The sequence below is a fragment of the Pituophis catenifer genome, unplaced genomic scaffold, assembly GCF_029215685.1.
Source record: "Pituophis catenifer annectens isolate HBS135680 unplaced genomic scaffold, rPitCat1.0.hap2 SCAF_8, whole genome shotgun sequence".
Classification (NCBI taxonomy): domain Eukaryota; kingdom Metazoa; phylum Chordata; class Lepidosauria; order Squamata; family Colubridae; genus Pituophis; species Pituophis catenifer.
The window spans coordinates 2,917,456-2,940,436 of record NW_027256888.1 but is presented as its reverse complement, the minus strand read 5'-3'; the positions used below and the strand labels follow the sequence as shown (position 1 = coordinate 2,940,436).

Here is a 22,981-nt window from a genome sequence, read left to right as displayed (position 1 = left end):
TTTTTGCCCTCCCCAGGCTCCAAGAAAGCATCTGGAGCCTGGGGAGGGCAAAAAAACGGGCCTACTGGGCCCACTGTGCTATCGTTTGCCAAAAGCGGGGGGAGTGCCGGGGTGTCGCACGTGCATGCGTGGGGGGGTGGGGCACACTGAATTATGGGTGTGGGCACGCGTGGACGCGACCCCCCTGTGCTCCCCCCCTGCTTTTGGCACACGACAGCAAAAAGGTTAGCCATCACTGCCCTTAACCATTTCAATCAATCATTCAATCAATGAATGAATCAGAATAGAGCTGGAAGGGACCTTGGAGGTCTTCTAGTCCAACCCCCTGCTGAAGTAGGAAACCTTATACCATTCCAGACAAATGGCTCTCCAGTCTCTTCTTAAAAACCTCCAGGGATGAAGCACCCACAACTTCTGAAGGCAACTTCTGTTCCACTGGCTAATTGTCCTCACTGTTAGGAAGTTTCCCCTTAATTCCAGGTTGCTTCTCTCCTTGATTAGTTTCCATCTATTGCTTCTTGTCTTGCCTTCTGGTGCTTTGGAAAATAACTTGACCCTTAGAGGGATTATAGGAACAAAGGTCACATCTTCGAGAAGAATTTCATCCCTTTGAAAGAAAAAACCACAAGCTAAGGGTTTAATCAAAATTGGCTGCCGGTTCAATGAACTCCATCTCTCCTTGAACCGGGTTGAACAATTGAGCATTATATTCATGCTGTCCCCTGGAATTAATGAGAAACCTCTTTCCTAATTAACCCCCAATTTCTAAACTTCTAAATTTACAATCTAATTAAGAAACAGGAAAGCTTCCTGCAGAGCTAATAAAAGCTAATGCAGAAGGGTGGTTTCTGCAGAATCAACTCTTATGAAAGTTACTTGTAGGTTGAACATCTGCATGAAAAACCCACTGAGTGGCCAGGAGGACACAGCAAATCTTGTCCAGGGACCACAATGGGCTTCAGCTATTCATCATGTATAAAAGGAATCGGGTATCAATCAGATTAGATTATTTCCCATATGGCGAGGAAGTCAATCACACAGTTTATTTGTAGCAGAGAGGCAGAGGAACAAGGAGGAGCCTGTTCCTAGTGCACGCATGCGCAGAGCTGCCAGAAGGCAAGAGCAGCTAAAGCAAAAGGGACGACTCAGGAGTAAGGCCAGGAGATGATTGGCCCCTCCCATAAGGCTTAAAAGAGCAGCAAAGGCTCTTGGGCTCTTTGTAGGAAAGCAACGTTGCTAAATCTGTTTTCCAGTCGGTGTCTCTTGTTTCTGAACTTCGTGGGGCTTTGCCAAGGGTGGCGAACCGGTGGTAAGAATATTGGAAACCCACTGCTGGTTGGGTTGTACGAAATACAATGTCTAGAACCAGTTCCAAAAATTCAGTCTTTATCACGTCAAAGACTTCCTTGTCATTTTTGAAAGAGGGAGATCAAAACACTCTGATTTCGGTCAACAGCCAGTTGATTCTAATGTCGCATGTATGTACTGCACGTATAAGGGCAAATGACAAAATTAACTGGATGTTTAGTGAATATTTTGCACATGACGTAACAAAATGTGTAGCTAGGTATAGAGTAACAGAGTCACGGGTCACCGTAAATAAAACTCCGCAGAATGACTAGGAAATGTATTTAAATGTTGTAGCCTGTTGGTTGCCGGCCATTCCTGCAGCCAAATCAGAGGAGTATGTCCATTCTGTTGAGACGGGCAGAAAATGGCCATGGTGAGTTGGCCATGGTGAATTGGCCAAGGTGAGTTGACCATGGTGAATTGGCCAAGGTGAGTTGGCCATGGTGAGTTGGCCATGGTGAGTTGGCCATGGTGAATTGACCAAGGTGAGTTGGCCATGGTGAGTTGGCCAAGGTGAATTGGCCAAGGTGAGTTGGCCAAGGTGAGTTGGCCTTGGTGAATTGGCCAAGGTAAGTTGGCCATAGTGAATTGAAGGTGAGTTGGCCAAGGTGAGTTGACCATAGCAAGTTGGCCTCAGCAAGTTGGCCATGATGAGCTGGCCATGATGAGTTGACATAGACCCCCTGCCGGTTCTCATCCCACCCTTTACAGAATCCACCCACACCCTGTTCCCGGGATGTTCCTTAAAGTATTGGAAAGCTGCTCGCATGTCTCCCCTTTACCTTCTCTTCCTTAAGTCTTTAAAGGTAATGCTTGATCTACGACCGGTCTTTTCACAACCATTTGAAATTATGATCGATTTTTTAAAAAAACTTCTTCTGACCCATCTTTAAAGTTATGCTTACTGCATCCCCCACCTGCAGTCATGTGATCACCTGTCAAGGCATTTGACAACCAGCTTGTATTTACAATCATGGATTGCGGCATTCCACAGTCACGTCACTACAATTTCTTACTTTTTTGCGATTGTCCCACAGAAAACAGCAAAAACAACCATTGGATATGCTGTATTTGCTTAACAACGATGTGGTTCACTTAGAAGACCACAGTGACTCACTTCATGGCTCATTTCACACACCTGGCATAGTCTTTTCACATTTCAATACAGGTAGTCCTTGACTTACAACAGTTCATTTAGTCACCGTTCAGAGCAGGGGTGGGTTCTAAATTTTTTTACTACCGGTTCTGTGGGCGTGGCTTCTTTTGTGGGCGTGGCTTGATGGTCATGTGACAATTATTTAGGATTTAGCAGAGGTACTGGTCTACCAGGCTTTTAACTGCTTGCAGAGCTGTACTGATCTACTCATGTATCTTTGCAGGCACTGATCTACTCATGTATTTTTGCAGGCGCTGATCTACTCATGTATTTTTGCAGGCATTGATCTACTCATGTATTTTTGCAGGCACTGATCTACCCATTTATTTTTGCAGGCACTGATCTACTCATGTATCTTTGCAGGCACTGATCTACTCATGTATTTTTGCAGGCATTGATCTACTCATGTATTTTTGCAGGCACTGATCTACCCATTTATTTTTGCAGGCACTGATCTACTCATGTATCTTTGCAGGCACTGATCTACTCATGTATTTTTGCAGGCAGTGGTCTACCCATGTATCTTTGCAGGCACTGATCTACTCATGTATTTTTGCAGGCACTTATCTACTCATGTATTTTTGCAGGCACTGATCTACTCATGTATTTTTGCAGGCACTGGTCTACCCATTTATTTTTGCAGGCACCGGTCTACTCATTTGTTTTCTTTTAACACTGCAAGAGTTTAAACAGTTTTTTTTCCTTATAGCCGATCAGCTGGGACTCAGGAAGCAGCAATAGATTGGGGGTGGGGCCAAATAAAAGGTAAGAATAATGCGGGGGGGAGGGGGAAGGGGGCAGAACCGGTTCGGTGACATCATATCGTCACCGCTACCGGCTCGGCGGAACCGGGCGGAACCCACCACTGGTTCAGAGTTACAACGGCACTGAAAAAAGGGACTTATGACTGTTTTTCACACTGATGACCACGTTTCTTTTTCAGGAGATAGAGGTAGGTTTTTGCAAAAACGTGGTACAGGAAGTCGTCGACTTCAGGACCACAACCGAGCCCAGAATTTACGTTGGGGAGTGAGAAATCCGTTAAGTGGGTTTCATCCCATTTTACGACTTCCCTTGCCACGTTTGTTATGGGAATTATGGCGGTGGTTAAACGAGTCGCACGGTGGTTCAGCCAATCTGGCTTCCCCCCGCCTCCCCTTGAAGCTTCTGTGCATGCACAGAGCGTTTTTGCAGCATCCCCGTGACCACGTGACTTACATTCGGATGCTCAACAACTAGGCTCACATTTATGACGGTTGCAGAGTCCTTGGGTCACGTGATCCCCTTTTGCGACCTTCTGACAAGCAAGGACAACGGGGAAGCCAGATTCACTTAACAACCAGGTTACTCGCTTAACAACTGCAGTGATTCACTTAGCAACAGTGGCCAGAAAAGTCGTAAAAATGGGGCAAGACTCAACTGAACAAATGCCTCGCTTAAACAGCAGAAATTTTGGCCTGTTGTGGTCGTGCAAGTTGTGCAAGGGACGCGGTGGCTCAGTGGCTAAGATGCTGAGCTTGTCAATCGAAAGGTTCAGCGGTTCGAATCCCTGGTGCCGCGTAACGGGGTGAGCTCCCGTTCCTTGTCCCAGTTTCTGCCAACCTAGCAGTTCGAAAGCACGTGATAAATGCAAGTAGAAAAAATAGGGACCACCTTTGGTGGGAAGGGAACAGCGTTCCGTGCGCCTTTGGCGTTGAGTCATGCCGGCCACATGACCACGGAGATGTCTTCGGACAGCGCTGGCTCTTCGGCTTTGAAACGGAGAGGAGCACCGCCCCCTAGAGTCGGGAACAACTAGCACGTATGTGCGAGGGGAACCTTTACCTTTACTTTTGCGGTCATAAATCAAGGACTACCTATACACTCAAAAGGGACCCCTTTCATTTCTTTGCAGCCATCCCGAATCCAGTTCCGTCTGTGAAACACAATCGCACACGCGATCTGATTTTATTTTTATTTTTTTTTAACCCAGTGACAACGGCAGAACTAACTGCAAAGCCCAGCTAAACGTTTCCAAGAGAGTTGCTGATGTGCTGAAGTTAAGCTTTCCAACCAGTAGCCATTTTTTCTGGAGTTTCCGGCTACCTTTTCAAATCATCCTTTTCTCTCTTTCTTTTTTTTTTTTTTTTTTTTGCGGCTGCTGTTGTTGGCGAATTGTGATTAATGGCGACCCACTTATGAGAAACTGCTGACTACAGTGGCACGACCCAGTCCCACCCCCAAACCCGGATAAAATTCTACCCTAATGGAAATACAGGTGCGATTTTAATCCTGCAACCCACGTATTTATTTAGTCGTGCATTTACAATCGCTCACAGAAACACTGAAATTCCATCTAGTCTTACGAAGCATTTCACCATTCCACAGAGAAAAAAAAGCAATATTATTGAGAGAGAGAGAGAGAGAGACCAAAAATGTATGGATAGGAGAAACTGCTAAGCTAAGCTAAGCTCTCGAAGTAAAACGAATCCTTAGAAAACAAGATTCAAAGGCACGTTATGCCTCGTGCAATAAATCCCAGCACCTGTTCCGGTTTCTTAGCGCAGTAAACCTTAAACGGACAAGGTTGACCGCGGGAAACCAAAACCGGGGGGGGGGGGGAGGTTACCAGAAACCCAGGTGGAGATACCATTAGGAGCCTGATCACAATGGGTTGCTTCTGAGAAGGTTCCAGAAGGTGTCGAGCCAGAGGCCCAGAAAACTATCTGGAGCTGGGAGGGGACAGAGCATTTTCTCTCCCCCCTCACATCGTGGGAGAAACTTGGTTGGGGGGGTTTTGCAGAGAGTTTCAGAAGCTTTGCTTGTATTCTAGGCGCTTGTCAGTTCATCCTTCAAAGTCACGCGAAGAGCAGGCCGGGATAAACGCCTTCTCTCTTAAACCCCGTTTTTCAATGCGGTAGGATTGTGCCCCCCCCTTCTCCTATCCGTTTCCTCCATGTGCCAGTGAACTTGGGGAGGGCAGAGGCGAGTTAAGAGAGGGCACGATTGCAGCAACCCTGTTCCTCTTTTGTCAGGAGGCGAATAGTAAGGGATGGGCATGTTGTACAAGATCGGTTGCCGTGGGAAGCTCAGGCGATGCTGCTTGGACGTGAGTCATCATGGCAGTGCGGAAGCTCAGCAAAATCCAAAAGGAATATATCTATCTATCTATCTATCTATCTATCTATCTATCTATCTATCTATCTATCTATCTATCTATCTATCTATATAGGCCCACCAGTTTGCTTAAAGGTGAATAAGGGAAGAGCTTCCCTTCAGACCAACTGCTCTCCCCCTTAATTCCGGGATCACCGGATCGCTGCAGATGGACCCTGGCTAACCCGCCACCGTCCCTGGGCATCTCCAACAGGGCGCACAGCAGCTGTGCCGTCCGCGATGCTTTCCCCCAGCTCCTCCGCTTTTTAAAATAGCTATCATGCAGACAAGCTCGACCTAAAGGGAAAATGCCCAAGGAGAGAGCATCCAAACGTTCCCCGAGAAAAGCAGAAATGATAGCCATGCCCAAACTTTGTCAGGCATTTTCCTCCTCCGGGAATGAGCAAATGACGGTGTTTTAGGGGAACCTGGCGGCTTCTGTCATTATTTCAAGAGAAAGCGGCACCCCATAAATCTCCAGGTGTGCGTGGGGGGGGGGGAGGGCTGGGGATAGAGTAGACCTCCTGGAGCCCTAGAGAGGAGGCCATCTAGCTTGTGCTGCATAACATTTGCAAGGGAGGGCAAGAGACAGGCCGACACCCCCTTCTCCTCTCCAGGCCTCCTCCCGCCCCTTGGATAAAGATGCTGCAACAGCTAAATCAGGCTTCGCTTTTAAAACACAGCCAGGTTGGCCTTACCTGCGCAACCTCCCTTCCTCACCCCCCCCCACCCCCAGGGATGCAAGAGGCTCTCCTCTTTTCCACCACCCCCTCCCTCCAGGGAGGGCGGGATCCAGATGGCCAGCCTCTTTCCCAGGGGAGCCGGCTCCGCAGGGACCCCCCTGGGTGGCCCCCCCCATCCCGCAGATATTTCCCTCCTTCCCCAAGCCCCCCCCCAATTTCTCCCACCTTTCTTTCCTCCCTCCCTCCGGCTTTTTTCGCAGGGATGGAGAAGGGGGAAGAAGGAGTGGGCGCATCCTCAGCCCAATGCGCCGTTTGGATCGCTGCGCTTGCGGGGGTTGGGGATGGGTGGGTGGGGATCGCGGCGGATGGGTTACCTTCAGTCACATAGTTGTGATCCCGAAGAAAGCTCTGGTTGATGTTCGGGGGGGGCTCCGTCTCCTCGCCCATTGACCGCGCCGCCGGATTACTCAGCAGCCGCAGCGGAGAGGCTGACCCAGGAGAGGGAGGGCGGCGGGGGAGCGGCTGCCATCGCTCAGCCCAACCGGGCAGCCCTGCCCTTGGCGGCAGAGGAGGAGGAGGAGGAGGAAGAAGAGGAGGAAGAGGAGGAGGAGGACGGGCCCCGCTTCATGGAGCCGGGGGATCGGCCGAGCCGTTTTCCCGCAAGCCGCGGAGGATGCAGCTGCGCCAGCGACATCCAGAGATGCTCCAGCCTTAGCAACGGCGCCCGCAGCTCCTGAGAAACCCCCCCTTTTCCTCCGCTGGAGCGGAGGAGGCGTCAGGCGGACCCCCCGCAAGAGGCGGGGGGCGACGGCCAGCCCCGGCCCCTCCGCCTTTTCGGAGCAGGCAGGCCCCTCCCCGCCGGACCTGTCAGCCAACCAGCCCAGGTGGGCATGGAAAGCGGAGGAACGGGTCCTTTGAAAATCCACCTTTGGGACACCGTGACTGAGAAGCTCCGTAGATCAGGGAATGAAATCCAGCAGGTTCTGACAGGTTCTGCAGAACCGGTAGCGGAAATTTTGAGCAGTTCGGAGAACCGGCAAACGGCACCTCTGGCTGGCCCCAGAGTGGAATGGGGATTTTGCGGCATCCTTCCCCCAGAAGTGGGGTGGGAATGGAGATTTTGCAGTATCCTTCTTCCAGGAGTGGGGAAGGAATGGGGATTTTGCAGTATTCTTCCCCTGGTGTGGGGTGGGAATGGAGATTTTGCAATATCCTTCCCCCAGGAGCGGGGAAGGAATGGGGATTTTGCAATATCCTTCTCTTGGAGTGGGGTGGGAATGGAGGTTGTGCAGTATCCTACCCCTGCCATGCCCACCAAGCCAGACCACACCCATCAAGCCACGCCCACAGAACCGGTAGTAAAAAAATTTGGATTTCACCACTGCCGTAGATGAAGTCCACAAGTCTTAAAAAGTTGTCAAGGTAGGACACCCCTGCCCTAAATAATTCAGTCCTATGTCGCCTGGATGTCTTTTATCAATTTCCTTCTGGGTTAAGTGGAGAAGAGCATGAAGAAGGGTCAGAGGGGGATGGACTCCCTTTTCTCCCCCCCACCGCCCCAGCTAATGTCCAGGAAAAGGGTTGCCCGTTCTTGCTTCACCTGGTCACACCTGATTCATCTTCTCAGCCTCCACGGAGCCACCTGGAGTAGCAGCAGGAGAGTTGGCACAAGAGTGGGGGGGGTCTCAGTAGCTCATGCAGCCCCCCCCCCGCCCCCAGCACAGCAGGAGCACTGCCACCAGAGTCCCCATTGGAGTTGAGATTGCTGAGGCATGACTGCAAGAGTGAAGATAGGCTGGTCTGCTTTCCTCTCAGAATAACAAGAGTTGGAAGAGTCCTTAGAGGTCTTCTAGTCCAACCCCCTGCAGGAGACCCTAGCATTTCAGACAAGTGGCTGTCCAGTCATTTAACAGATTAACAGAGTTGAAAGGGACTTTTGCAGGACATCTAGTCCAACCCCCTGCCCAAGCAGGAGACCCTACACCTATCTCTACCTAGGATCAAACTCACAACCTCCTGATTGTGAGGTGAGAGCTCCACCTCTAAAAACCTCCAGTGATGAAGTACCCACAAATTCTGAAGGCAACTTCTGTTCCACAGTTCTCACCGTCAGGAAATGTCTCCTTAGATTTGGTTGCGTCTTTCCTTGATTAGTTTATCTCCATTGCTTCTTGTCTTGCCTTCAGGTGCTTTAGAGAATAGAATCATAGAATAATAGAGCTGGAAGGGACCTCGGAGGTCTTCTAGTCCAGCCCCCTGCTTGAGCAGGAGAGCCTATACCATTTCAGACAAATGGCTGTCCAGTCTCTTCTTGAAAGCCTCCAGTGATGGAGCACCCATAACTTCTGACGGCAAGCTATTCCATCGGTTGATTGCTCTCACTGTTAGGAAATTTCTCCTTAGTTCCAGATTGTTTCTCTGCTTGGTTAGTTTCCATCCATTGTTTCTTGTTTTGGTGCTTTGGAAAATAGTTTGACCCTCTCGCCTTTGTAGGAGCTTCTCAAATATTGGAATACTGCTATCATGTTTTCTCTAATCCTTCTTTTCTTTAGACTAGACCAGGAGTCAGGAGCCGCGTGTGGCTCTTTCACCACTCTGCTGCAGCTCCCTGTCGCTCAAAATATGCGTCACAACCGCCAATGTGTGACACCCGCCGGCACGCAATTTATTGAGCCTTTTCAACCCTCGGTAGGCCAACCATGGATAAATCCAAGAAAAGAAAAGTTTCAGAAGAAAACAAAGTTTAATTCAACTACATAGGCTAGTTCTGTGGCCGCTCAAGAAATAGTCAGGCACAGGAAGGGTTTTGTGGCTCCCGGTGTTTTCTTTTCTGTGGGAAACGAGTCCAAATGGCTCTTTTGAGTGTTTAAGTTTGCAGACCCCTGGACTAGACGTACCCAGTTCCTGCAAACGTTCTTCGTATGTTAGGTTGACCCCTTCTTCTTTGTGGCAGACCCACAAATATTGGAACACTGCTATCATGTCACCCCTCGTCCTTTTCTTCCTTAGACTACACATTCCTGCGACCGTTTTTCGTAGGTATTAGCCTCCAGCCCCTTAATCATCTTTGCCGCTCTTTCTAGCATCTCAACATCTTTTTTATATCATGGCAACCAAAATGGGATGCAGTGGTGAAATCCAATTTTTTTTACTACTGGTTCTGTGGGCATGGCTTGGTGGGCCTGGTGTGGCTTGGTGGGCATGGCAGGGGAAGGATACTGCAAAATCTCCATTCGTACCCTACTCCTGGAGGAAGGATATTGCAAAATCCCCATTCCCACCCCACTCTGGGGCCAGCCAGAGGTGGTATTTGCCAGTTCTCCGAACTACTCAAAATTTCCGCTACCGGTTCTCCAGAACCTGTCAGAACCTGCTGGATTTCACCCCTGACCGGATGCAATATTCCAAGTATCCTCACACTAAGGACTCACTTCTGCTTGAAGAGGGAGGATGTTCAGTCTAAGCAGGGTGGGCCTTTGGCAGGTCCTCACTGGAGGGATGGGGACAGGCCCTGGCTGCCAGGGGGAACCAAGTTTGTTTCAAGGACATCATAGTTAGACAGGTATGGTGAGATTTGCACCCCCTGCTATTCTGCTGCTTCAGAAGGAACTGTTTCCAAGTCCTCTCCCCCTCCCTCTCTCTCCCTTTCCTATTGGCCATTTTCTCTGACCCAAGGTCTTCTCGCCTTTAGCTTAGCTGGTGTTCCAGATTTATAAAGATCCCAAGGTCCCTGTGACGCAGATGCCTTCCTGCCTCCCCTACTTTTCCCTAGTGAACCCCCCCACAAGCCGTCCCTTCTACAGATGGAAATTAGAAACAAATCCTTCTAGTCTTTCCCTGTATTCAAGAAAGTCTGAATGCAGATTTACAGGCACTTCATTAATAAAGTTGAAATACTGGAAATACCTTTAGCATTGTAGAAAGTTAGCACCCACCCCTCTCCTAGAAGAATGAAATATTTTAAGGAAATATTGAAAAGGCAGAATATTATACCTCCCTGGATGAGAAAAGGAGAAACATGCTCTTGGAAAGCAGCCCCCACATTTCTTAATAGCCCCAGAAAGACTGGGCCATCCTATCTACCAAACAAAAGGCCTCCAGCTCCAGGGTGATGGGATTGAGACCTGACCTTCCAGGACATGATAGGATTATCTAGCAGAAGAGTTTACCACATGGCATCTGGGAATATTACATCACCCAGCACAGTTCAACCAGACTTATCTCAGACAAATTCCTAGAATTTGCACATAACCCCTAGAGCAGCCAATAGGATATATGCCCTTGCCACAGGAACAGGAAGCTCTAGGGCAGGGGTCAGCAACCTGCGGCTCTTTCACCCCTCTGCTGCGGCTCCCTGTCACTCAAAATATGCGTCACAACCACTGGCACACAATTTATTGAGCTTTTCAACCCCTGGTAGGCCAACCATGGATAAATCCAAGAAAAGTTTTAGAAGAAAACAAAACGTTTAATTCAACTACATGTGCTAGTTTTGTGGCCGCTGAAGAAATAGTCAGGCACAGGAAGGGTTTTGTGGCTCCCGGTGTTTTCCTTTTTGTGGGAAACGGGTCCAAATGGCTCTTTGAGTTGCAGACCCCTGCTCTAGGGCAAGGCCCAAGAGAGGGTATAAATATCTCTCTCTCTCCACTCATTGTGGTCAGTTACTCAGGACTTTAAACCATCCTTCCCAACAGCTTCCATGTTTCCAGTGTCTTTCTCCCCACTTGGAATTGAACCCAGATGGACATTTCTTCCAACAGTATGCACGATGAAGTTTTTTCAGTGGTTCTGGATCCTTTCTCTCGCTCTCTCTCTTTTTTTGTACACCCATGGTAGAAGTATACAGGTCTCTGCTCTAGAGACAACCAGACTGCAATTTTATTCCATTGCAAACAGAAACTCAAAAATTTTACTTTGATTTAGGCCCCAAAGGTTTACACTGCCTGTCGTAATTCCAGACAATACTAAAAGCATTTCTATTCTGTGTTCTTCATTAGTTCCTAAGGAAGACGTTATAGGAGGAGATTTGTGTTAGTCTGGGGTAGAAAAAGATCAGGAATCTGTTAGCACCTTTTCCAACTAACCAGATTGATGAAAAGGCAGCAGCTTTCATGATCCTGGATTCTGGACAGTAAGAAGCAGGACTGAAAAAGTACTTCTACCAGATGCTGGAGAAAGGAAAGGAATATTCTTCTTCACATACTCTCCATTATCTCCTCCCATTTCCTTTTCCTGCACTGTGAAATTTTTCCTGTAGCTTTGGAACATTTTCCTCAATAAATAAAAAAGCATGATGTTTTTGACTCGTTTGCTGAATTGGGATCTCTTTATCTTCTTTTAGGGCCGTGTGGGGACAAGATCACGTTTTAATATATATTTATGCAGGAATATTGAAAATGCAAGTTTCAGCACCACTGTCGCTTCGTACATGCTAATTGCTGCAAGGATATTATATATGCTTATTATTGAAAAGGATGTCCTGTTTTCTTTAGGGGAGAAGGGTTAACCAATTTGTGTGATTATTTGGATTTTTGTAAGCCGCCCAGAATCACCTATGTGTGAAATGGGAGGCTATATAAATTTAATAAATGAGATTTTTGATGCCCAAAATAACTTCGTATCTTGTTGCCACCATTTTTTAAAGTGCAAATTTATACTTTTATAGGTTATTAGAACAAGAACAGATTGTTCATTTAGACTCAATCTATTATACCTTTTAATGTTATATTATTTTTACTCTATTGGACTCTGTCGATATTTAATTCTGCTTAAAGCTAAATTGGTTAAATTCTGGATGACTGGAAGAGGAGATGTCCCCCATCATTAAATGGAGTTTTGAAACTAGAGTAGTCACAGACCTTCCCATCTGATAAATGTCCAAATCAGATTCCAAAGCAATCAATGCAGTGACGATAGTGGGAGGCTCCACTCACCCACCCAGATGTCTTTGCGCATGCCCACAAGCGAACTGGTAGCGACGGGCTTTGAATCCCACTACTGAATCAATGCCATGATTAAATATATTTATTGACATAGTGTTTGCCTGTAAATAAGTGTTTTGCGAGTCCCTTGGATTGCAAGGCAATCAGACAGGTCGGTTTTAGAGGAGATCAACCCTGACTGCTCTTTAGAAGGCCAGATCCTGAAGATGAAACTCAAATCTTTTGGCCACCTAATGAGAAGGAAGGACTCCCTGGAGAAGAGCCTAATGCTGGAACGATTGAGGGCAAAAGAAGAAGGGGACGGCAGAGAACGAGATGGCTGGATGGAGTCACTAAGCAGTCGGCGTGAGTTTAAATGGACTCCAGGGGATGGTAGAGCATAGGAAGGCCTGGAGGAATGTTGTCCATGGGGTCGCAATGGGTCGGACTCGATTTCGCAACTAACAAGTGTTTTGCATGTATGTTTTGGGTTTGTTTGTTTTTTGCAGCCATTTGTTTTTCTTCTTTTACAATTTTGTGCGGGTTTTTTTTTTTTCAATTGAAAAAAATCTTTTAAAAATAAAATACAAACAGTGTGATGCCCATTGAGGGTAGTGGTAACCACAACCACCACAGCAATCTCAGCAACAACTGGCCAAGATGGGCTGGTTAAAAGCAACTCCACCAAATTAATCTGGATCAGGCAGCTTTCTTAATAGACTGGGGGTACGCAAGTGATGTATAGGTAGTCCTCAACTTACGACTGCAACGGAACACAACATTTCTGTTGTTGAGAGGGATTTGTTTTGGGAGTTTTGCCCCCGTTTTATGACCTTCCTTGACCCGGTTGTTAAGCGAATGACTGTATTTGATAAATCAGTAACCCGGTGGAGTGAATCAGGCTTCCCCAGACTTTGTCAGGGGGTCGCAAAAAGGGGATCGCATAAATCCCAGGGCACTGCAACAGTCATAAATATGAATCCGTTCCCACGCAGGTGAATTTTGATCATGTGACCACCGCTGTTGTTAAACAAGTAACTCAGTTGTTAAGTGCATCTGGTTTCCTCATTGGCTTTGCTCGTCAGAAGATCACCAAAGGCGATCACGTGATCCTGGATCTCTGCGTCCGTCGTAAGTACCAGTCAGTTGTCAACATTTGACTGTAAACCCCACTGAATTTTGATCACGTGACCACCACCGTTGTTAAACGAGTTAACTCAGTTGTTAAGTGCATCAGGTTTCCTCATTGGCTTTGCTCGTCAGAAGATCACCAAAGGCGATCATGTGATCCTGGATCACTGCGTCCGTCGTAAGTAAACCCCATTGAATTTTGATCACGTGACCACCGCCATTGTTAAACGAGTTAACTCAGTTGTTAAGTGCATCTGGTTTCCTCATTGGCTTTGCTCGTCAAGAAGATTGCCAAAGGCGATCACGTGACCCCGGGACAACACGACCATCGTAAGGACGAGTTCAGTTGTTACCATTTGAATGTAAATCACGTGACGGTCGTTAAGTGTGAAAAAAAACCATCCCTAAATCACTTTTGCACGGTGCCGCCGCTGTAACTTCTGAACGGTCACTAAACCGCCCTGAGTCCTCAGGGAGAAGGGCGGTATAGAAATTCAATAATAAATAAATAAATAAATAAACGAAGTCCTGTTAAGTCGAGGCCTACTTTTGGTTTATTTTAACCGGTCAGGATGGCCGAAAGGGCCGGATTGGAGACTCCTGAGGGGAGGGCGATCCCTCAGTTCCCTCAGTCTCAGACGCCTCAACCAGCCTGAGAAGCCGAAGGGAAAACTCTCCCCCACCCCTCCCCTTCTTCTCCTTCTCCTTCTCCCCGGTCCGGTTGGAAGGAGGACCGCGCTTGAGAGGCTCTCCTGCGGGAGAAGCTCCGCCTGACAGACCGCGAAAGAGAGACCCTCACGGCCTGGCAGCCAGTCCTAAATGTGAGGGCTGCGCCTCAGTCCCGCTTTTTTTTTGCAGAGGGGGCGTGGCCTGGACATAGGGGGCGTGGCCCTGGCAGAGAGGGAGAGAGAGAAGCGTCCTATCAGCGGCCTCCTTGCTGCCGGGCGCCGCCGTCCAATGGCTGCCGCGCTCTTTGGCCTGCAGACCTGCCAGCCGCGCCCGCGGAGGCGGAGGAGGGCGGGACCGCCGGAGCAGCCTCGACTCGCCTCGGCCGCCGCCGCCGCTGCTTCTCCGCGCCAGGTGAGCCGCTGCGTGGCCAGGCCCGTTCCCGTTCCTCCTTTACCTCCTTCCCCTCACCGCCGCCGGTAAGGCCGTCAGGAAAGCGGGCGGCTCTTCCGAGGCCCTCAGCCGTTGCTCGCCGGTTTGTGTGGGGAGGGGTCGTCGGATGGATGGAGAGGCCTTGATTCCCCACCCGTTGTTTTTCCCCCCCCCTCCTGAGGGACGGTTTTTTTTTTTTTTACCTCAGGGGACGTTTTCCTGAGGGAGAATTTGGGGGGGGGGGGCAAGGCGAGGAGGGGGAGGGAAAGACCCCCCCCTCAGCCTTTGCTGCCCCGGGGCATTCTGGGAGTTGGAGTCCGCATCTCTGCCAAAGGCTCCCTGGGGTTGGGAGATGCTGGCCCGGAGGAAAGGAAAGGAAAGGAAAGGAAAGGAAAGGAAAGGAAAGGAAAGGGGGGAAAGAAAGAACGGCTTGGAACGGGCCCATTGGAGGAGGGGGCGACTCATCCTCCGTTAAATCCGTTGGAAATGCACATCATAGCAATAGCCCATAGGCTTATATAGACTTTTAGCTTATATATATAAATGCCTTCTATAGACTTTTAGCTTATATATTATAAAAACCTTCTATAGACTTTTAGTCTTACATATATAAATGCCTTATATAGACTTTTAGCTTATATATATAAATGCCTTCTATAGACTTTTAGCTTATATATTATAAAAACCTTCTATAGACTTTTAGTCTTACATATATAAATGCCTTATATAGACTTTTAGCTTATATATATAAATGCCTTCTATAGACTTTTAGCTTATATATTATAAAAACCTTCTATAGACTTTTAGTCTTACATATATAAATGCCTTATATAGACTTTTAGCTTATATATATAAATGCCTTCTATAGACTTTTAGCTTATATATTATAAAAACCTTCTATAGACTTTTAGTCTTACATATATAAATGCCTTATATAGACTTTTAGCTTATATATATAAATGCCTTCTATAGACTTTTAGCTTATATATTATAAAAACCTTCTATAGACTTTTAGTCTTACATATATAAATGCCTTATATAGACTTTTAGCTTATATATATAAATACCTTCTATAGACTTTTAGCTTATATAGACTTTTAGCCTTATATATATAAATACCTTCTATAGACTTTTAGCTTATATAGACTGTTAGCCTTATATATATAAATATGTTATAGACTTTTAGCTTATAGCCTTATATATAAGTATCTTATATAGACTTTTAGTTTATATATAAATATCTTATATAGACTTTTAGTTTATACATAAAATATCTTATATAGACTTTTAGCTTATAGCCTTATATATAAATATCTTATATAGACTTTTAGCCCTATATATCTTATATAGACTTTTAGACAGATATAAACACCTTATATAGACGTTTAGCTTATATATAAAATATCTTATATAGACTTTTAGTTTATACATAAAATATCTTATATAGACTTTTAGCTTATAGCCTTATATATAAATATCTTATATAGACTTTTAGCCCTATATATCTTATATAGACTTTTAGACAGATATAAACACCTTATATAGACGTTTAGCTTATATATAAAATATCTTATATAGACTTTTAGCTTATATATAAAATAATAGGCTTTTAGCTTATAGCCTTATATATAAATATCTTATATAGACTTTTAGCTTATGTAGACTTTAAGTATAGTATAGCCTTTATTGTCATTGTACATCATGTGTACAACAAAATTGGTTTTAGCCTCACTGGTGCAATCCATGATCAAAAAATACAAACAACATAAATAGTATAAAGAATAATCTCTCTGCAAGTAATTAGGGGGTGGGTGGGGAAAGCTTTATATATAAATATCTTATATAGACTTAGCTTATATAGACTTTTAGTCATATATATAAATTAGCTCAGTAGAGGTGCCCGTTCTTTCCAAATCTGCGTGGGCTACCAAGATCTCTACCAAATGACTGATTCGTGTGTGTGTGTTTTCTCTTTACAAGATTTGAAATCTCCCATCTGTCTGACCTTTTAACTAGGGTGGAGGGGATGGGATTGGCCAACTGTGTTTTGTTTTATTTTATTTATTTTAGCTCAGCCGTCTCTTCTCTTTTCTTTTTTAGTTAGGGAGTTGAGTTGGACCTTCTCCATTTTATCCTGAATTAGGATTCTGCTCTCTTTTAGGATCCTGTTGCAGGATTAGGGTCCATTGTAACGGAAGACTAGTATAGACCTTGATCTGATGCTTGGACTGTTATTTTCAGCATGGTTGTCGTCTTTCAAATGAGCCGGGAAAGCTTTCCAAATTGCTAGATCCTCAATTGATGTCCTAAGACAAAGTTGTTAAGAGTGCAGTACTGCAGGCTACTTCTGCTGACAGCAGGCTGCCTGCAATTTAGCAGTTCAAATCTCACCAGGCTCAAAGTTGACTTAGCCTTCCATCCTTCTGATAAGGGTAATATGAGGACCCAGATTGTCGGGGAACATATGCTGACTCTGTAAACCGCTTAGAGGGGGCTGTAAAGCCCTGTGAAGCGGTATATAAGTCTAAGTGCTATTGTTGTTGCTAGCTTGCTTCCTCTCCTCCCTCCCTCCCTCGCCATGGTGGCATAGTGGTTAGAATGCAGTATTGCTGGCTAACTCTGCCCACTGCCATCGATCCTGACCAGCTCAGCCTTCCATCCTCCGAGGTGGGTAAAATGAGAACCCAGATTGTTGGGGGCAAGAGGCAGACTCTGTAAACAGCTTAGAGGGGGCTGTAAAAGCACTGTGAAGTGGTATATAAGTCTAAGTGCTATTGCTATTATTCTTATCCTCTGGTTATATATTAGCAATAGAACTTAGACTTATATATTGCTTCACGATGCTTTACACCCGTCTCTAAGCTGTTTACAGAGTCAGCCTCTTGTCCCTAACAATCTGGGTCCTCATTTTACCAACCTCAGAAGGACGGAAGGCTGAGTCAATATCAATAGTCCTTAGACTTGTATCCCGCTTCACAGTGCTATACAGCCCTCTCTAAGCGGTTTACAGAGTCAGCCTCTTGCCCCCAACAATCTGGGTCCTCACTTTACTGACCTCAGAAGGACGGAATGTTGAGTCAACCTTGAGCCGGTCAGGATCGAACTCCTAGTAGTGGGCAGAGTTAGCCTGCAATGCTGCATTCTAACCACTGTGCCACCACGGCTCTTGCCGTGCAATAACTTTTATTACCTTACTTGTTTTCTGGCAAACTCATTGGTCCTGGGGAACTCTAAACATTTATCTTGGGTTTTTTGCCCTTGCCTTTTCTGATGGGTGTGACTTGTGCTGATCTTTTTTCTGGACTGAATACAGGTAGTCCTCAAGTTACAACAGTTCATTTAGTGACCGTTTGAAGCTACAACGGCACTGAAAAAAGTGACTTAGGACCGTTTCTCACACTTATGACCATTGCAACCTTCACATGGTCACGTGATTTACAATCGGATGCTTGACAGAATGGTTCATATTTATGACGTTTGCAGTGTCCCGGTATCATGCCATCATATTTTGTGATCTTATGACAAGCAAAGTCAAGGGGGAAGCCAGATTCACTTAACAACCGTGTAACTAATTGAACAATGACATATTCACTTAACAAATGTGGCAAGACAAGTCGTCAAATGGGGTAAAATTCACTTAATAAGTTTCTCACTTGGCAGCATAAATTCTGGGCTCAATTATGATCATAAATTGAGGACTACCTGTGGCCTGTTCGGTACAAAATGTTCTGGAACGAGTGGTTGCCACGTAGGAAAAGGAGTTGCAGTCTATCTTCCCTGGTATTCCTAGAGTAGATGCCGGAGCAGAACTGACATAGACCCTTTGACATTTAAGGAATTAATGCTGTGTCTGTATCAGTGGGTTGTGATTGGCTATCTCTCGGTGGTGACTTAGCACTTAACGGCTGTCAAACGTACATCGTTGATGCTCTGGGCATAACAAGTGGGGCTGTCTGGCATTGCCTCATCAACCTTCTTGATGTAAATCGTTCCTGGGAATTAGCATAAGCTGTATTGGTCTGCTGTTTAAATTAAATTAACAGCTGAATGTGAAAAACAAAGCAGAAAACGCATCTTGTTCCTAGCTCAGAAAGAAGAAAAGGCAGACTGGGAACATTCTGCCTGTTTGCTGCATAGAGCAGTATTTCTCAATCCTGGCAAGTTTTAAGATGTGTGGACCTTAACTCTTAAATGATGACTGTGTCATGACTGGATCCCCTGGCCTGAGGATTCCCACAATGGATAGAAGGTTGGTCTAGAAGATCTCCAAGATCCCTTCCTGCCCAGGGACTAGAAGGAATGCACGCTCCCTTTTTTCTAGAAGACACTGCAAAGATAGGAGTTAAATAGTTCTGCTTTTTCATTGTTACCTAATAGCTTTTTGCCATCTCTGTCTAGCTGTTTGCTTTCTTTCGAGTATTTCCGAAAATGCACATCTCAGAAATGATTTGAAAGAAGTACTGTGGATGTTAGACAAACATAACACATCCCTGCTACTCACTATATCTTTGTCCCTGCCTATCCGTCTCACGTTCTCTTCGGCTGTCTTTTTTTTCCTCCAACCTCATTAAATTCATTACAAAGCCCTCCAGACTGAAGTTTGTCATGCTTTGATCTCATCCATCATCTTCTTTGATGTTCTGGAGCACCTCTTGTTGCACCTCAGCAGTCATTAATTCTCACACCTTTGCGAGAGTTCCGTTGTTTTGCAAAGTGGCATCAGTATCCACCCCCAGTTTTTAAAATTATTGATTAAACTGCATGGAATGTAGGTTAAATCAGCTTCAAGGGCTATCAAGTAATCCTAAAGTTTTAAAACAGTTTGGTTTTAAACTGTTTTAAAGTGGTTTCCTACTTATAGCCATATTTAAAACTTTTTTAAAATTATTATTTGAAAGCCTGTAAACAAGATCTAGTTGCACAGAATCACTATGGATAGGAAGATGGTCGGCATATAAATTTAATAAACAGGAACCATGGGGTGGCGCAGCAGTTAGAATGCAGTATTGCAGGCTATCTCTGCCGACTGCCAGCAGTTCGATCCTGACCGGCTCAAAGTTGTCTCAGCCTTCCGTCCTCTTGCGGGCGGTAAAATGAGAACCCAGATTGTTGGGGCAAGATGATGATTCTGTAAACCGCTTAGAGAGGGCTGTAAAGCATTGTGAAGCGGTATATAAGTCTAAATGCTACTGCTATTACTATTAATAAATCTAGGATGATTGCAGAAGTTCTGGCTTCCCAATAGTTATATTCCAGCACCCTGCAGTCGCTGGCTTTTTTCAAGCTCCTTCTGTGGCCCATGGTCCCATGCCTGAGCTGATGAGTCCAGGAGCATCATAAGTATTTCTGAAGGCCAGCAGACCTGCAGAAGACCCTGGCTATTGAGCCTGTTCCTCCTGTCTGTGCCTCTGAGTCAGCGTTGACTCCCTGCAGTTTTCTTGCTAGGATTTTGGACGTGGTTTGCCATTGCCTCCTTTCTAAGGCTGAGAGACAGTGACTGGCTTAATTACTACAGTGCACCCAATTGGTTGCCATCCTCCTTTGGGTTCCTTTTATTTATAGGAGGTGACTTCTGGGGTTAGCTTCTGCTGCAGTGTCTCCCTGTCAGGTCTGAGCAGACTTCATCGTCTCTTTGCAGCCAGACTGTAACTTGTGCTCCTCCTTTTTTTTAAAAAAAAAAAACACTGTGCTGGCTAGAGGAATTGTGGTGTTTTCAAACGGGGATACAAACCTCCCAAGTGAGAGGTGATAGTCCATCTTTTCTTTTTGAAAATCCTACAGTGGGAAGGTATTTTGAATTACTCCTTCCTTAGAGTCACAAGTTGTGTGGGTTCTATTCACTTAAAGAAAAAAAAATGGATTCCTTTATCCCATTGAAAAAGGGTTGACATAGGAAAGTTAGACGTATGAAGTCCCAAATGCTATGAATGAGGCAAGAACATTTTAAAATAAGTATCTGGAGATACCTAATAGGCCTAAATATAACGTGTTGAGCAGGGCTGTGGAGTCGGGAGATAAATGTTCCGACTCCGACTCCTCAGTTTTTTGTACTTCCGACTCCAACTCCCCGACTTCGACTCTGTTCTTTATTCTTACAGTAGAGAAGCCATTAATTATAACTTTTTGTGAATTGGGACATTTAAACTTGCTTTTTTTTTAATTCCAATCTAAATTTAGTAGGAGTCGGAGTCGGTGCATTGTTTGCCGACTCCGACTCCGACTCCAGGTACCCAAAATTTCCTCCAACTCCGACTCCTCGACTCCGACTCCACAGCACTGGTGTTGAGACATGTGTGTGTATACTGTATGTTATAATTTAACGTGTATATGTTAATGGTGTCTAGGCAAAAATTCATCCTTCTCTTTCTTCTTTAGACCATTAAATTTATACCCCTTATGTCTGTCTGTAAGCATTGGTGCCCTGATATGATATTATAGATTTCTACCCTATGATAACCTTACTTATGACGGATTAATTTAAACCCAGGCTGGGATAATAACATACGGTGGATTGCAACTGCAGCATTTAAAAAGCAATAATCGATCGCATTTCAAGAGTTAATTCTTTTTCTCAAAATTGTCTGGATCTGTGGTGCAAGATGAAGCTTTTACTGCCAATCCTTCAGGCAGGGTAGACCAGCTTAGAAACAAAGCCCTGGCAAGCTAGAGCCTTCCTTTCTCGAGCGAAGAAGAAGTTGGCATAGCGGAACTGGGCAAAGCTTGTAGTGCTGTACCTTCTCTCCCTCTTCTGCCCAGTGAGCCTGGGAGGGCCCTGCTTGGCTGGCTTCCAAATGCTATCCGGTTCCACAAGATTTGTGGTGGGTGGGGGTATGTTTGGGGATTGTTATGTGTGTTGGACCTGGTCTTTGGGTGTTAAGTGAATTTCGTTCCCCCCTCCCATCCCATCTCCTAGGGGATATTATCTACAGAGAAAATAAGTAGGTGAAAAGTCAAGCCTCGTCTTTTTATGGCAGCATCAGAATGCTGACAGGTATACTGTGTATACATGTACAATGACAATAAAGTTATTATTATTATTAATATTTAAGGAAGGTGTTCAGCTCTCTTTACCTACACAACCTGTAAGCTACCTTTTCCCATCACGGTCATCTCTCTCCCTGCTGGTCTGCAGTTGCTCATGTGATGGATGTAATGAACACAAGTTTGCCAGCATCTTTTGTTGGGCTTCGCAGGATCTTTCTGGCCACTCGGAGGAGAGACCCGCAGGAAACCTCTTGTAGGCTAGAAGGGGGTTGAAAGGATGCAAGGAAAACGTATGTACAGTTGCCAAGAAAACAGCATGAAAAATTCATTCACACAGTCCTGGGCAGCTGAACTTATCTTCAATGGGACACCCCACCTCTTTATGTTTGAGAAAATCCTCATTCGTTTCTGCTCATTTAGAGTCAAAGGTTTCGAAACGGCCTTCCTGCGCTCCTGCTTTTATGGCTGAAATTGAGCAAAGCCAAAGTTTTAAGTCTGTTCTTTGCAGAGGTGAAGCATTTGGGGAGTTCCTGGGCTCTGGGTATATATCTGCTCCCTCCCTTCGGTGTCTCCAGCCAAACCTTTCCAGCCAGGTTTCAGTTTTCTTTCTAGGAACGTGGCTCACTTAGAGCACAGTGGTGCAGTCTCTTAATATTTTTACATTTTGGTATACCAAAATGGCTTTGCGTAGGGAAAAAAAAAAGTTTCTAAATAAGAGGTGTGCCAGATAACAGCCGTTAATAATATCAAACATGCAAGGCCAGGTGGAACGGGGGTAGCCCCTCCCCTTGGTTTACAGAGGAAAAACTCAACACAGTCTTAAAGTAAACGGTCTGCTTAATTCAGGAAAAATACCCTACAAATACGGGACATGTTTGTTCCTCCATCCAGACCATCAAGTATGATTTTCCAAAGAGCATTAACCGGATAGAGATGTTTGCCCCCGCCTTCTTGGAATTCTTCTTTCTATTTAAAGTTCATTTAGGGGCGAAGAGGGCATCACCATCCCTTTCAAACCTCCAAAGGTAAAAGCTGTAATGATTGCTTTCATGAAAAGGCATGCTTTCCTACTTGAGTTGCATGGAGGATAGGTCTTGCACAGATCCGTGTAAAAACATCTGCATTTTGCTCAGTTGAACTCTTCTTTCCCTTTGTCGAGCTCTTGAATTTACGACTTCTGTTGGCCTCCATTCAGGGTGGGGTGTTTTTTTTTTTTTTTTTTGACAGCGTTTCAGAGATGGAAAGAGAATACTAATGTGCTCTGTGCAAAACAATTCATTTTATCTAAACACTTGGGTGCGTCGGCCATGTGCTGCAGAAGCGTTCCAGGCTGTTCTTTCCTGCCTTTGCCTTCAAATTGGACTTCTCTGTGCCAGTACCCAAAAGAGGTCACTCTTCAGCCCCAGCTTCGTTGAGGCAATGGGGTTCAAAGAAAATCTAAACGGCTGCGGAGGGGCAGAGGACCCTGGCAGGGAGCCAAAACTGCTCTGCTCTTAACTTTGGACTCCTGGAGTGCTGCTGTT

At 45.6% G+C, this 22,981-nt stretch overlaps 2 protein-coding genes across 12 annotated transcripts in view; one reads left to right on the top strand and one right to left on the bottom strand.

The window, feature by feature from the left end:
- Window positions 1–6,771, bottom strand: part of PPP2R2C (protein phosphatase 2 regulatory subunit Bgamma) — a 35,043-nt gene extending 28,272 nt beyond the window's left edge. The window contains exon 1 of the mRNA XM_070948231.1: window positions 6,699–6,771. Within this exon, the coding sequence (XP_070804332.1) occupies window positions 6,699–6,771 (73 nt within the window). The remainder of the gene's footprint in view (window positions 1–6,698) is intronic.
- A 7,597-nt stretch (window positions 6,772–14,368) lies between these two features.
- The window catches only part of ADD1 (adducin 1), a 50,542-nt gene continuing 41,929 nt past the window's right edge, over window positions 14,369–22,981 (top strand). For 10 of the 11 annotated variants that reach the window (XM_070948966.1, XM_070948965.1, XM_070948964.1 and 7 more), the window contains exon 1: window positions 14,369–14,456. The gene's annotated coding sequence lies outside the window, so the exon portion shown is untranslated. Of the gene's footprint in view, window positions 14,522–22,981 lie in introns of all 11 variants that reach the window. The other variant, XM_070948962.1, reaches the window with a different exon arrangement.